Source organism: Saccostrea echinata, unplaced genomic scaffold (assembly GCF_033153115.1).
Source record: "Saccostrea echinata isolate AGI-Se365-2 ecotype Australia unplaced genomic scaffold, CSIRO_AGI_Sech_v1 ptg000015l, whole genome shotgun sequence".
In the NCBI taxonomy this organism is placed as follows: domain Eukaryota; kingdom Metazoa; phylum Mollusca; class Bivalvia; order Ostreida; family Ostreidae; genus Saccostrea; species Saccostrea echinata.
In genome coordinates, this window is record NW_026889764.1 from 13,655,674 (window position 1) to 13,671,801 (window position 16,128).

Genomic DNA, 16,128 nt, shown 5'->3' on the forward strand with positions numbered 1-16,128 from the left:
TCAGCCCTCGCGATCGACCAATATCGGTCCTCTGGCTGATATTGGTGTCTCGGGTTGATACAGGATGTGATGTATGGAAAAGGGTAATGTATTATTCTCTACATACATAATATTTATATAATATCACTTTAAGGCTTAAATTAATATACCATCCTTCTTTTCATTCATACTATATATACCTAAAGGTCAATGATTCCTATAAAATTTCGCTCTAATAATAATAATTAATATTCGAAAAAGATTTAATTCATGAATCAAACTTACACAGCAGTATTTGCATATATTAATAAGCAAATATTTAAAATTTTGACCTAGTCGAATATTCTAGCATTCGAGGATGGGGTGGGGAGATTAGGTCCAGACCCCCCCCCCCCCCCCCCCCCGGACATTTTCAGTTATTAAATCTCTATGTAAAGATAGCGATAAGACGTATTAGATAACACAAAAATATCTGAAATTTTTTAGCCCATTAATTTTCATCAGCATTTTTGCGTATCAGAATGTTTATAAAGTTAGGTTAAATTCGGATTTTGATAGACATAACTGTTGTATATAGATTTTCAACCTTAATTTAAATTTTGGGAAAATAATTGTCAGAAAAATTAATGTTTCTTTACATTGTCATGATAAGCTTTAGAGACCAGTTGACATCTATGTAAAAGTTTATTTTGACGGTCTTCATTTCAACAGAATTACACACATCAATTCAGAGCCTGTTCAACAGAAAGAGCCTTCGCGAACATTTCTGTTGGAGATATAAAGAATTATGGCTAGCGCTCGCGAACGTTCACTCTGTTGAACAGGCCTCTGTTATTAAAAATAAGAGAACTAAGGCATTTCAAATGTTTGTTTTTTTTTAAATTTCATATACAAGTGTACATGTATTATGTGTATATCCTATATAAGAATTAACCCAAAGTTGTAGTTGAAGAGTTAAAATTATGTACAAAACAACTAAGATACATCTTGAATATTCATCTATATATATATGTATATTTTATAATAAACAAGAAATCCATAACGATGAAACGAAACTTTGATTATTTTTTTGCATCTGTGCATCACTTCACTCAAAATCCTGTCCCATCCCGAATTTTCTCGTAGGCTCTGGCGACCTGTAAAACTGTGGTTTCATCGAACATTTTGCCCACAATCATCATCCCACACGGAAGCCCCTCACTAAATCCCGCGTTAATGGTGAGGGCAGGGTGTCCTGTTGAATTGAATGGGGCTGTGTTTTTCACCATTCCTAACAGTAATTTCAATGTCTCTGAAAAAAAAAAAAACATACATAAAAAATGTACGTGTATTATGACAATTTCATTTTTGAAAATGTTGATGTGTTCACGATGCGGTAGCTTTTTTATGGGTCTGCTATAATTCTGGGAATGAAATTCAGATAATTGTATATCTATATAAGTATGTATTTATAATTATATTTATAGAATATTCATTGCAGCGAAAAGATAAGAATATAATGTTGATTTTGCACTTGAACAGCAGCAGAACTTTCTCAAATATAACACTATGACCCGTATACTTGTATACTAATTCACTGTCATGATAATCACAAATAAATACACATCATTTAAAAAAAACTGCAATACATTTTGATTACTATTCATACAAATAAAAAATAACACTACAAACAAAATGTTCTTTTAATTTAATTTATGTATGTTACCTTGAATAGAGTTCTCTGTAGTAGGGAGTTTAAACGGCTTCCCCGGAAGTGTGGGCATTATCATGACGTCATAATCCTTAAGGATTCGATTATACTCCATTGTCAAAAGTTGGACCAAGTTCTGTGCCTTGGCATAAAATTTGTTCTGATAATTCCTCTGCATATATTCGGAAAACAGCATGACTGCTTTGAACGGTAGGGGGCAGTCAAACGGGCGGAGATTATAAGCTCCAGCCAAAGCTTCCTGCAATGGAAGGTCGTAGGTTCCTTTCCAGCTATATCCATGACCTACGATATAACATTCAGGTCACATTTACATTTCTGTTATACATAATTTACAATTTATCTTTGAAGTTCAGGTTTACATCTCAAGACCTGTACGAAAGCTTTGATGCAATACCTAAGATGAAAAGGGAAACGTGAAAGAAAAGCTTCGGGATCATAAAACAGAACTCGACTTTTAAAAGTCAAAATTTTAAGCATCTGTCAAGATATTTATGAACTGTGAATTAAAACTTTCATTTTTCAGAAAACAGCAGTTTGGTGATGCTAAATAGTATTCATTTGTTATTTCAGACAGTTTGACTGAACTATACATCATTTCAGCTAAATATAGATTTCGACTTCAGCTGTTTTGCCTGGTTACATCCCCTGGCAAAGACATTGTAAAATGATTTATAGCTTGAAGTATTTTGTTTTTAGTTAAAAACAATACTAGTATCAAACAAATGCGTGATTTTAAAAACAAAAATTAATTCTTTTAAAACAGTGATTTTATAGAACTTAATAAACATAAATCTTTACCGTTCCCTTTCACCATCGTGTGATATGTCCCCTCAAAAGCAACAGGTGTCCAAACTGCTTTACCTGTATGAAATATATACATTAAATAATAGTGGCATAAAGATAAGTAACAATGTTCTTTTTATCATACAAACAGGATGAAAGCTTTATTTACGATTATAAGAACAGAATATAATGACCAATAGTCAATCTTATTAAAATCAGCTTTTGTTTTGGGCTCTTCTATCTTTAAGAACAAATATGTAGATAACGAACAGTAATCAAGCTTAAAAGTCCATTGAAACAAAACAAATCAGGGACAGAACTCTAAAAACATCAGAGGTGGGATCAGGTGCCATGGAGGAGTAAGCATCCCCTGTCGACCTGTCACACCCGTCGTGTGCTCCGTGTCATAATCGGGAAAAATCCGTAGGCAATTCAATGTGTGAATAATGGCCTAACAGTTAGTATGAAAAATGTCAGTCGGCATTTGGCTTAATGATAGATTGTATTTGCTGACAAGGTCATTGTATCGACCACAGAACTTGTGAAATGATGACTTTAACCGACACTTTTGATATTCTTGAGTCATCAACTTGTTTGTCAATAGCTTGCTTCGTTTTAGAAATTGTTCGTTTGCAGGGCATGCTCTTGCGTATCGAATCAACTAGGAGACATAAACCCCACATGCAGGTGATAAGGGTATATTGCTACATAAGGGAAGTTAACGATAGAAAAGTTGAAGTCAACACACGTTGTTAGATTACCATTAACGTCTTTTCTAGTAAAATATTCAAATATGATAAAGCTATGTCAGACTCTGTGATATCTTTTATTTCAAGTTCACTGGGATATATTGAGTCGACATATGAATGGAAGTAGCTATTGTAATTGATAATACTTCGTCGATATATCTAAATGTCGAGTTGAAGGTCACAGCAGGTGTTTTCTTCTTCTCATGTACAAGTTTTTAAATAAATTCTGATAGTTTGTCTTTGAGACATGAAAGAAAAAATCTGAAATTCTACCAGTACTATTATTGTATAATATTGCAAGATTTTTTATTAATTTTTTAAAAAGAAGTGGACAACTAATAATACATTTACACCATCTTCACGAAAAAAAGGCGGGGGGGTGAAAAATAAAGTAAGAAGTCGAACCATCTTTGTGAATCGGGAGGGACACTTCTGTGACTTCAGCCCCAGCCTCCTTTAGTCTATATGCTGCTACCTTTACAATCTTCGCTACATCTTCCTCTACCTCTTCAAAACCTTCCGTTAGAATTGCTATCTTCTTTCCCTTTATTCCATCGCTGAACTGATTTTAAATATTACATAAACTTAAATACAATGAGTAAAAATATTACATAGACTTAAATTGATATACAAGTACTTATCAAATATTGATTTTGTGGATGTCGAAGTGTGTTACAGTGCTGTAAGACATCCATTACGGCAAAAACTTCTTGATATTCTTTTTATGATAAAGTTGAGCGCAAGAAACGACATTTAAAGGCAGCTGACTAAGCTGTACATGTATATCTGACCCAAGGTTGGATCCTTGGGCAGAGTGAAAAGCATCTCCACTTCACAAACATATTTTGTTTTAAAGATCACAGGAGAGGCCCATTTTTCGTGGGGTTGTCCAGTATCATTGTTGGACTTATTTATCAAGTAAATCAATATATTCAATAATATTGAAAATCACAAGTGCTTCAAACCCATTCACACCCATCCCACCCCGACACCCTGCTGAATCTCCACTTGTGTACCAACAAAAACACAAAATAAATGTGTTTTTCTTACCAGTTTAGAATATGGAAGAGTTGGTACTGCAGGGATCTGACGTGGGTCATTGCCATCGTCATAACCAGCAATCACCTGTTTAAAAAAAGAAGCTTTTGTTGTAATAAATCAATTATTTTGCTTACATCATGCAAACAACGTTGAGTAGTTTTCCGAAGTAAATTGTATGAGGCACCTCTAACAGTGTAGCGCAGTCCTCCACTGTCCTAGCCATTGGTCCCGTGTGGTCAATAGTGATTTCTATCGGCATTATCCCGGTATATGGCACCAACCCATGGGTGGGTTTAAGTCCTACAATTCCACACCAACCTGATGGAGTACGAATAGATCCGCCTTGGTCTCCGCCAATCGCCACATCAACCACCTTTCTTGCCACCTTTACAACAGAATTTAAGGTAGCTTAATAGAATACACACACAAATCTCATTCACATATTTTTCATAGTTTCTATATCAAACATGAAGTATTTTAATTAAGTGCACAAGGATAATAGATTTTTTAAAATCTTAATTCACTGCCATGACCTTCCTTTCCCTTTTCCAAATATTTTTGTTAAATCACTCTTCAAATTCGGTAGTCTCCAAATGTTATTAAAATTATTTCATTTTAATACAAACTTTATTCACTATGCACAAAAAAGGTTTATCATGAAGCGTTCCACCCTGGCCCCGTCCCCCGTTAGTTTTTCTCTCGAGAAAAACTCGGAATTGTACGTACTTTTGATCCAATCTAAACCACCACTTTCAGATTTGATAAATCGCTTGTCATATTTAAGTCTCATGACCTTTACAATTAAGCATATAATTAAGGCTCAGCCAAATAAAATTACCAAGGATGCAGATCCAGAACTAGATCCGCCCGCGCACCTCGTTGGATCGTACGGGTTTTTAACTGGTCCAGTCGCTGATGTAGCGCTATTACCAGAGAAACACAGATCTTCACACACTGATTTACCCAGAATTCTACCACCTAAACATACAGTATCAAAACAAAAGGAGTAAAGAAGTGCTCAGAAGTTGTCACATCGTAAAATACATGAACTATTTGATGCTGATGAACAAACATAGTTACATGTATAATTACATTGTACTACATAAATGCAGTTACTCACTGAAATTAATTTTTTGTTTAGAAATCTTGTAACTTTTGAGAGGTTCACAGAAGACTTTGCGTATTTTAGATATAGTGTTTATATTTCAGCACCCCCTCCCCCTCCTCTCTCTAACATATACATGTACATGTACCTGCATCCAGTATCCTTGTCACAATTGTAGCATCTCTGTCGGGTACGAACCCTTCCAGTATTTTACTTCCGTTCATCATGGGAACCCCTGCCACACACACATTGTCTTTGATTGCTACAGTTTTTCCCGCTAACAGTCCCTTCTCGGTCCCTTTGATGTCACATCGGTAATACCTTTTCGATATTAATCGAGATTTTATCAGAATTCCTTCAGAAATATACGTTAAAAATGTTTGGTATGATTCTGATACTACATATGGCTTTCAGGAGTTGATGAATTTTAGATTTATAGCCATGGGAATTGTCTTTTAACTATGAATTTCAACGTACACTCACCACGAATCGTCTTTGGTTTCCCTGTACCCAGGGGTCCTTGGGTATTTGACGGTAGGGGTTGGGGAGACAATTTCATAAACCCTTTGATAGTCCTTGCAGACATCTCCACAGAAATCTAAAAGATGTATAATATGTATAATTTTCTTTTAAGTCTGAATCTACATACATGAAGTATGCACAATTCTCTTTAACCGGGTCCGAAATGGGTCTAATATTGTCGCCCTTCCGTTTCCGGCTATTTAAAGTGGCCCTCCTTCCGACCAAGATGGCCGTCCTTTTAATCAATACAGAGACCTTTCCTATCGCGTCATTGCCACCCATTTTTATGAACCGTTTTTCTTACAAAGCACCATAAAATGATTACCCTTGATAAGAACTTTGGACCAGGCTGCTCCGAAGACAAGTCATATTACTCATTTTTGAAAAGGGAATTTAAGAGTGGTTGACCCCGTCCAAGTTAGGGTGCGCTAGAGGTGGACACGCGTGAACACAAAGCAGCACAAAGCTAGTTCTTATCATCTGCCTCCAGGCAACAATAGTCCTGGTAAAGGTTGACGATTCCTTCATTTGAAATAAAAAAATACAAATTGAGTGGCAATACATGTATTAGCGGCCGGAAATTTCGCAAGCAGAAATGATGTGGCCGTTAAAGGCAAAGCAGCCATGTTTGGTGGACGGAGGATATCTTGAAAGAAAGGTTGGAAAAGAAAGAGCTGCCATCTTGACCCAGTTCAACGGTTCAAATACGCACCTTATACTATACTTATGTGCATGATAGCTTAGAAATCATCAGGCCCCGGGATCATGAAACATCTTAAGCTTAAGTCAAAATCTTCATTTTGTTCTAAAATGTTATGGAAGTCAAGCAGACCAAAATTCTAATATTTTTCAATATTGCTTTATGAAAGTGTTGCTATCTGCAAATTTAGAGATAAAGTCGACAATTATGAAACATTTTACAGGCGATTGAGAATTTGACTTAATTCTTTTTCATGATCCGGGGGCCTGGAATCGTGGACAGCCCCAGCGCTGGTTGTTTCTCCAACTATAGGTACAGTGGGTGATATCGATCAGACGCCCCAGAGTGGGACGTTTCTGCTACTTTACCTGGGTACAGGGGGTGATTTCGACCAGAGTCCCCCGTGCTGGGTGTTTGTACTATGCACTTAAAATGGGTACAAGGGCTGACATCAGCTATAGAGGCACCAGTGCTGGGTGTTTCTACCATTCAAAGTGGGAACAAGAAGTGATACTGGTGTATCTGATACATGCATCCTATTCATATAATTTTTGACATGCTGAATATGTACCATATAAGGCGCTGGTTTCTTCTGTTGTGAGTTTCAATCTGAGGTCATCAGCAATAGTTTTAATCTCGTCCTCAGATATACGAACTATCGCCGGACTCTTCTGGGGTTCTGCAAAGTAGAGACTTTTGTTTAATAATAGCATTATAAAAATGTTGAAAATTATTACTATTTTGCGTCCTGTTTTATGACCATTAAACAACAAATTAAACAAAAACGATAATAGTCTTTATCAAATCAATAATCATTGAAAATTAAAAAAAAAAACGAAATAAAATTTAACAAGGACACTAGACACAAGCAGTTGATGTAAAACATTGTAAACTTAAGGTAAAACAGGTTATCCAAAATTCGAATTATAAAAGCTTTATTTTTCTGAAAATGGAATCAATGGCATACCAGCCAAAACTGAGGCAATCACGCAGATAAATTGAAAAATGTTTAAAATCGTGATTAAAAAACCTTTTTTCATGACCGTACACTGTAAAAAATGATGTTTAATTTGTGTTTAATTTTTAAACAGTCGTGTTTAACAATTAAACATGGTGTGTTTAAACACAAAACATTAGCGTTTAACATATAAACACGACTATTTAAACTGGTGTTCAATAAGAAGGATGTTTAATCATCCATCTTAAACGAAATGTTCATATGCATCAAATCAAAAAATAAATTAAGGTGTTGCTTCTCAGTATTTGCTGTGTGCATTTGCCATTTGTACAATGTCTTAATTTATGAAGTAATTCCGCATATAATAGTAGCTATTTTTCGACACAGAAAATATACGAATAGCCAGGCAATATGTTGACTTTAAATCATACCTAAAGCAATTACAATTAACATTAATTTATAGTAATTTTGTGCCAAAAATTCAAATTTTTATAAACTGTTAAAGGGGAAAGAGAAATAAATATCATTATGATTTTTATAAATGTATCAATCTTTTAATCACCGGTGTTTAACACGAGTGTTCATTTCTTAACCATATAAATTTATAGATTAAACGCATGGTATTTATATAGAAATTGCAAATTAAACACCAGTGTTTAAAACGTTATGATAGAAAATGACGCAGTTGATTATGTTATAAAGTGCCATTTGAACGCAGAAGATGCAGAATCACGCATATACTGACAATAAACACGATATCTAACAAGGAATCAGGAGGTATTTATACATTTATTTATATAAAATCTGATAAAAAAGAATGTTAAATACATTAGAGATCTCTAATGCTTTTCATTTATGAAATGCAGGATTGTTTCCTATCGTTAGTAATCGTCTGAGTGCAATGCGGCCATGCGCAGCTGTATAGACGATAAAATACTGTAGTCTTTTTAAAACTTTGTGATATCTAATTAATTTGCAGGGACGTTCATCTGTTATTGTGAATCCTGAGAAGCATACATTACCTGATAAAGGAAAGGGATTTTAAACGAAGATCATACTTAACCTTGAGAGGTGAGTTTAAGAAGTATTTCAAAGAAAAGGGGTCAACCCCCCACCCCCCCACACACACATACACAAACACCATTGATTCCTGGTAAGTAAATGTAATCGAATTACCCGCCCTTGCTAAACTTTATGCTCCCCATCACGCATTTTTATGATTATTTGCTGACCATACACAACACATAAACGTTAACAACATGCAATGATACTATAATCGCGCATATACCAACAATAATTTTCACCTCCAGCCCGCGCACGTACATGTATTCTTTAAAGAAACTTTACATTTTTGGGGTGTGCCTTGTTTACATGATTTTAAAGTGTATACACTGTTTGTACGCTAATATAATTTATTTGTATTGCAGATTTTTATTCCAAACTTGTTTCTCATTATGTATTATATAATTAAAATTGGCGAGAAGAATAACAATTTTTTTTTCGATCTCAATGTATTCTTTTACAGATAATTTTCTGAATTTGCATAGTGAATTTTTCATCTATCTATTTTTCAGGATATTTCTGATGAGAATAAGGAACTAAAACTACTTAAGGTGAATACAATTTTGGAGAATGAACAGCTGGAGATCATCATCCGTTGCAGAAGAACCTGAATTTTACACAGAACCAGAGGAGCTAGACTGTTTAACTTGGTTAGAATATTATATGAAGTTTAGTGAGTGATATCCCGGGCAGTTCCTGTCTAGTTGCAAGAATATTTAATGAATTAGTCCTTTATATGTCAAAACTGGAAAATTTGGTTAAAACTCTGAATATAAATGAAAGTAAACTTGTAACATTTACAACTGGATTTATTAGTGTAATACATAATATATCCCGTACCCAGACAACAAATAACATTTTCAGTCTTTTTGCATTATATTTATTTATGAATTTGTTTGTTTTATTTTAAAAAAAAAAAAGGATGTAAAGGAGACCTGGCCCTTTTTAAATAATGTTTCAAAATTTTACTCTTGAAAAATATTTCATTTTACTAAGCGATAATGTATGTTTTTTTCCTATTTCAAAGACCCCCCCCCCCCCCTTCCCGCCACCAATTTTATTGGATTTTAGTTAACATGTAGGTTTTATATGTTTTAAATGTTGTGTTTTTTAAGTGTTTAGTATTTAAACAGAATGAGAAAGAAGTATTTAAATAGTAAACCTCATGTATTTAGAATTTAAACATTCTAACGTGTTTATTTCTTAAACACTTCGCGAGGTGTTTAAATTTTAAACGTGTTGAAGTGTTTATTATCTGTGGCAATTTGGTGTTTATTTTTAAAACACTTATTTTTTTACAGTGTAATATATACTACGGTAGAACGCGGGGGGGGGGGGGGGGGGCAGGGGTTATTGGACACTAAATTAGCTTTGTCAGATTTTTTGGGAAGTTCCCCTCCTCCCCCCCCCCCCCCCCACTTTTGAAACCGTTGCTACGGGCCTGATGGTCATCATTTTGTAATCAGTGATTTTTCCCTCTAGAATTAAAAAATACAATGAGATGAAATTAAAGTCTGAACTGCATCATGTCAGTCAGTGACACAGACTGAATAATTTGTTATAAGCAGGGGAAAATAAAGTGAATTTTATACCGAGTTTTGTTGGTGCAAACAATTCCTGTTTTAAAGGACTAAGTTTTAATTACTTCATCTATCTGTCGCAACACCCGAGGGTCCAAATTGTTGGTAGAAAATGTTCTAAACATGTTCTCTGTATTCCTTAAACACAGTTTCTAATATCAATTCGATCAATACAACCATTCCATCCGAATTTTGAAAAAAATATTTAAGGCAATCTTTAGGAAATTGTTTGCTTTTTCCCGACCGACTGGCTTAAAATGGCCCGACTCAAAACCTCTTTAAATTTCCAGGAAACGATAATTAAAAAAAAAATTATTTCAATATATTTTAAAAATTCAGCAGTGATATTTTTTTCCACCTACCTATCCACCCATTTTTTTTAACCCTGGGTTGGGATAGGGTAAATAAAGAAACATTATTTTAAAGATGGTCCAAGCTTTTACTCTTTCGTCTTTTGCAGCTGTTTTTAATCATAGGTAGGGAGATTCCAATAATCTCAGTCGGACTTTATTTTCAACTCGTATTTCTTAAGTCTAGAGGGAAAGATTACTGTATACAAGTTGAAAATGGTAGTACATGTATATATTACGTTCATCAAAAACTGTCAGCCACCTGATCGGTTAGAATGTTTCACTCACGATTTCATTTTTCAGTTGATTTATCTGTGTTATCTATGATGATAAGTAAGTATATATAGGGATGTAATCGCTATGCCATTTGCTGTTGTTTACACGCATTAAGGAAAATAAAACGATAAATCGTCCTCAAAGTTGTACAGTATGATCACCGTAACAAAAGTTAAAGATGAATGTAACCTAGTTACCGTACGTAAACACATACGATTTTTTTTTTGATGACCGTAAAGCGTAATAAAAAATATATTTGTTTACGGTTACCCGACCGACCCTATATTTAATTGCCGAACCAATTTTTTTTTTTTTTTTTTTTTTTTTTTTTTTTGGTCGTAAAAATCCAGAAGTCACTCACCGGTCAGTTTAACTTTTACATATATCTTAATCGGTCAAGGAAATAGACTATTTCTAGTATTTTCGATTAAATAATAAAATCAGTGTTTTTCCCAGGCTGTTTTTGCAAAGCGGTACCGCCATGCATCCAAGATCTCCCGCCATACATCAAACTGCCGCGATGTTTCCCGCTTTGCATGAATTATTAATGGTATACAATTTTTTAAGGAGAGAATTTATTTTGAATGTTATCAGTTATTATTCTATTAATAAACCAATTCAAATTACTAGGATCCTACAAACACGTTGCGCACCTGTGGTGAACTCGATGCAAATCAAGGTACGGGGTATGATGCAGTAGCTGTCAATTTAATGTTTATTGCAATTTACTTATATGTTACTAAGCATTAAGTTTTTATTTGATTAAAAATATTTATAACCATGAAAAATTAACTAATTGCTGTAAGATAGTACACACCGTGAAAGTAATAACACTTGTTAATATGCACATGTGGGTTTTTCCAACATTTTCAGGTCATTCTATAAATAGCATTTATGTTCCGACATGAAAAAGGATTCATTAGTTAAACACATAATTTTTAAGCCACTTTAAGCATTAATATATGCTTAAAATAAACATGTCCTATAAACATTATCATTGTTTATTTACTCTATGAACTATGGGCTTGTACTTCGGTCAAGCGCACGTGCTTTAATTAATACACAATGACCTACATTGAACTGCTTACGTTGAAAAAAAAAATCAGACACCAATGTAAACATGTTGTCGCAATATTTACATGTAAGCAATGTTGCTACATAGTGTGCATCCTTTTTTGTTTAAAGATTACTGTAAAAGTAGGGACTGTCAATAAATGAAGTAAAGTAAAAAAAGGGGGGTCACTAGGGCCTATTCAGTTTGTAAAAACCAAGAATAACACTGCACATAAAAAGACAGTGGCTTTAGAGGAGAATAAAAAGCAAAAAAAAAAAAAAAAAAAAAAAAAAAAAAAAAAAAAAAAGATGATTAGATCTATTTTTATTAAAAAGAATTCAATTGTTTGTTTTTTAAAAGTTAAATTAACATTTATTCAAAATGTATTTATCATTTAAATTTTTAGTCTTCTGAGCCAAAGGCTCAAGGAGCTAATGCTGTTATGGCCATTTGTGCAGATGGCAAGAAAGATATTGTCTATTGCCCATATAGCAAGCCCAAACAAAAGTAAAGCACCGCACATATGGTAAAACTGTTTTGTATTTCAATCAATTCAAGTGAATTTTTAAATTAAAAAAAAAATCAGTAAAATAAAAAAAAAATTTCCTACCTACCGACCCTATTTTGGCCTAATACATATACTACGGTCATCAGCTTGTACAGAGTGAAAGATATGTGTGTGCATTCATTTCATGGTTATGTATACATATACATAATTTACTAGCCTATAGATGTGCAAACACATGTTTCTGCTATACAATAAGTTCAAGGTTATATATTTATACATGCAATGCTTCCGCTGTTTTTTTTTTTTGTTTTTGTTTTTGTTTTTTTATTAATTTTAAGCACCTCTACGAAAGCCCATTGAGCTCATTTTCGTAGGTAACAAAAATATATTTTTCGCGTTATAACGCGAAATTATACATATATATAGTCATAATACTCAGGAACCTGTGATCTTGACTGACAGATAAAAAACATGAACGCAGAGGGGGACTTCTATGAATTTATAAATGACATTTCTTCAGAAGATGTAAAAGAGAATTGATGCGAGAAATGGATAGATTAGTGTTGATTTTGCATTTAATCTCAAAACCCTACTAATTAATTAAATAAATATTCCTTTAAAGATTTTCTTTTTTTCACTTGTTGAATCCAAGAAATTCTGTAGACTAATTTTTTTCTCAGGAAGATCTCCACTCGTTGCTTTCTTTGAATAAATTGTCAATGTTTTCGTAAGTAATGGTATGACCAAATGGTGCAACCTTAAAATACAATGTTGTATTTCTTCAGTGAGTCTATCGGAGATGAAATATTTGATACGAATATTTGTCATCCAATTTTCACATTAGGTTACTCATGTGATGTGACACAATTGTTTCGTGAAATACAAATTTACCTCATTGTTGTCAATTTTCTGAGATCTTTTATTTCAAATTCTATATAGAGTGTTCAATCTAATTAAAATTAGACTTGTATTTTCGCTCCTCTACTATACGCTTCAACACTTGTATTTAACAGCATTAAGAAAGACAAAATGTGACGGCAAAAAAGATTTAGAAAGAGGAAAGACACATTCAATGGCGAGAAAACATAAAATTTCAGCTCGTGATAATCCAAGTTCAAAATAGTCTTTCGTTTTTCACTGTAATGAATAACTAGATCATTAAAAAGTAAAACAAACTGTAGACTTATGCAAATGTCTCTGTTTTACAGGGAAAGTTTCGCGTTATAACGCGAAAGTTTCGCGTTTATTCGCGAAAATTTCGCGTTTATTCGCGAAAGTTACGCGTTATAACGCGAAAAATATATTATTTTTTTATCTACGAAAATGAGCTCAATGGGCTTTCGTACATCTCTTATTATTTTGATTCTGTACCGATGAAAATAAAATCGCCACCCGGACTGTTTCTTTTTTCATGTGTCTGGTTAAACATCAAACATGTATTAGGCCCTATTACAACATGGGATTTATGAGCTGCATATAGCTGTTCCAGTCAGACAATGAATGCACAGCAGGAGAGGAACAATAAATAATTAACATGCACACGAAAGATTTTTGCAATTGTACAGATTTCATTATCAGTGTACAAAATGCGTTTGGAACTTGATATATTTGAATCTTACACTTACCTTTCTCTTTCTTGTCCGACATTTTTTTGTTTTTCATCGATAGGACGCACTTTAAAAAAAACTCTGGTACTGACAGTCGGCAGGATCTGGGGCATATCGGAAAACACGACCCAGAGTTTGTCACCTACAGTAAACATTTTTATCTTTCTCATGTTTTAAATATTCACGTTAGGAATTGACTTACAGTCAAAATACATGACGAGGTTCATATAATTTTATACAAAATACTGACAGAAAATACATGTAGAGCACATGTACAAACAAACTCGTTGAACTCTAACTTGTAGTGGAATACAATGCTTGGGGGGGGGGGGGGGGTAAGCTTAACAATGCACTGGTCAGCTTTAATAGCATAATAACGTTGTCAAGTAATTTTCTTACTGGAGTGTGAGAGTCAGGCCCTTCCAAGTTTCTTCTATAATGTCTAGCGTCCACCCCCAAATCAAAAACCTATCTTTCTATCAGAAAAAAATCCACAGATCAACAGAAAAAAACAACACAACGATAATAGTAAAGTTTATTTTGATAATTTGATAATTTTCTTTTTATTGTAACTAAAATAATTGATAATATATACATAATTTATTCAATCTTTGACCCCCCCCCCCCGAAGTTAAAAAGAATCTCAAATAAAAATCATATTTCTATCCCAATATAGATGTAAAACTGAAACGAATTTTTATAAGTCCGGATAATTAAAGTCAAAACCAAGCCGTCCGCGGACACAGTCCCACTAAACATAGAGAAACCTTGGGATGGCCTTTTATATATATATATATATATATATATATATATATATATATATATATATATATATATATATATATATATATATATATATATATATATATATATATGGTGCGTTTTGTCGCCCTATACATACCGTCGCCGGCGACATGTATGTTGCAGGCACCTTACCTCACTGCACAAGTTGTTCATCGGTGCATATAACATCAGTGACAGTTTGTGTCGAGACGAGCTTTTTTTTCCTTCTCCCTGCTAAATTGGCGACAAAATGTTCCCATACATGTACACATCGGCACACATTGTCCCCAACAATTTGTACTTTGAACAGCCGCACATTTTGTCTCCAAAAATTCTTTTATTGAAACTGCTTCATTGGAATTAAAAATGACTTTTGTGCTTAAAATACATTGATTTGTCTCTTAGTTAAAAAAATGAAAATTAAAGTCTAGATATGATACTCGGTTTGAAAACCTTTTTGGAATACAGTGCAATTATAGCCAGAGTTTCTCTGCGTATATTAAAACACAAAGGAGTATGTATTAATACACGCAGAGAAACTCTGGCTATAATTGCACTATATATATATATACATGTAGCGCGCTTCATGGAATGCCTATTTATTAAGACCATTCAAAAAACTTAAAAAAAAAAAACATTTCCCAGGTAAACCTTACTATGCCTGGTAAGGGTTTGTATACACATATTTTTTCTGCCATGGGGACAATGTGTGCTGATGAACGAGAATCCTATATGTTGAAAGGGAAGTTGCATTTGTCGCCGACGCAGCATCTAGAAAAGCCATTCAGTCAGGTCTACCTCTGACTTACAAGTATCAACTCTGCTAAATGAATGTAATCCTTTTATCAATAACTTCGTTGATGAAAAGTTATCAAGTTATGTTCTCTTTTTTTTTTTTTTTTTTTAATTTTCATTGTAAATTTTTATCATTAGCAAACCTATTTTTGTATTCATATGAAGCAGAATTTATTCAAAAACTTCTACATGAGAAGAAGAAAACACTTGCTGTGACCTTCAACTCGAATTTCGATATATCGACGACGTATTATCAATTAACAATAGTTACTTTCACTCATATGTCGACTCGATATATCCCAGTGAGCTTGAAATAAAAGATACCACAGATTCTGGCACATCTGTTTCATATGTAGATATTTTACTAGAAAAAGACGTTAATGGTAATCTAACAACAAAGCTTTGTGATAAACGTGATGACTTCAACTTTTCAATCGTCAACTTCCTATACTTATGTAGCAATATACCCTTATCACCTGCATATGGGGTTTATTTCTCTTAGTTGATTCGATGCGCAAGAGCATGCTCTACGTATGAACAATTTCTAAAACGAGGCAAGCTATTG

At 33.7% G+C, this 16,128-nt stretch overlaps 1 protein-coding gene across 1 annotated transcript; it reads right to left on the bottom strand.

The window, feature by feature from the left end:
- Positions 1–879: 879 nt before the first annotated feature.
- LOC133187558 (amidase-like) lies at positions 880–14,031 on the bottom strand. Its single transcript, XM_061322961.1, has 11 exons — positions 14,004–14,031; positions 7,162–7,269; positions 5,852–5,966; positions 5,517–5,689; positions 5,102–5,241; positions 4,448–4,648; positions 4,273–4,347; positions 3,628–3,784; positions 2,489–2,551; positions 1,685–1,972; positions 880–1,270 (listed from the first exon to the last, which is right to left on the bottom strand). Exons 1-11 carry the CDS (start codon positions 14,023–14,025, stop codon positions 1,071–1,073), a joined length of 1,542 nt encoding a protein of 513 aa, XP_061178945.1. The 5' UTR covers positions 14,026–14,031; the 3' UTR covers positions 880–1,070.
- Positions 14,032–16,128: the final 2,097 nt, after the last annotated feature.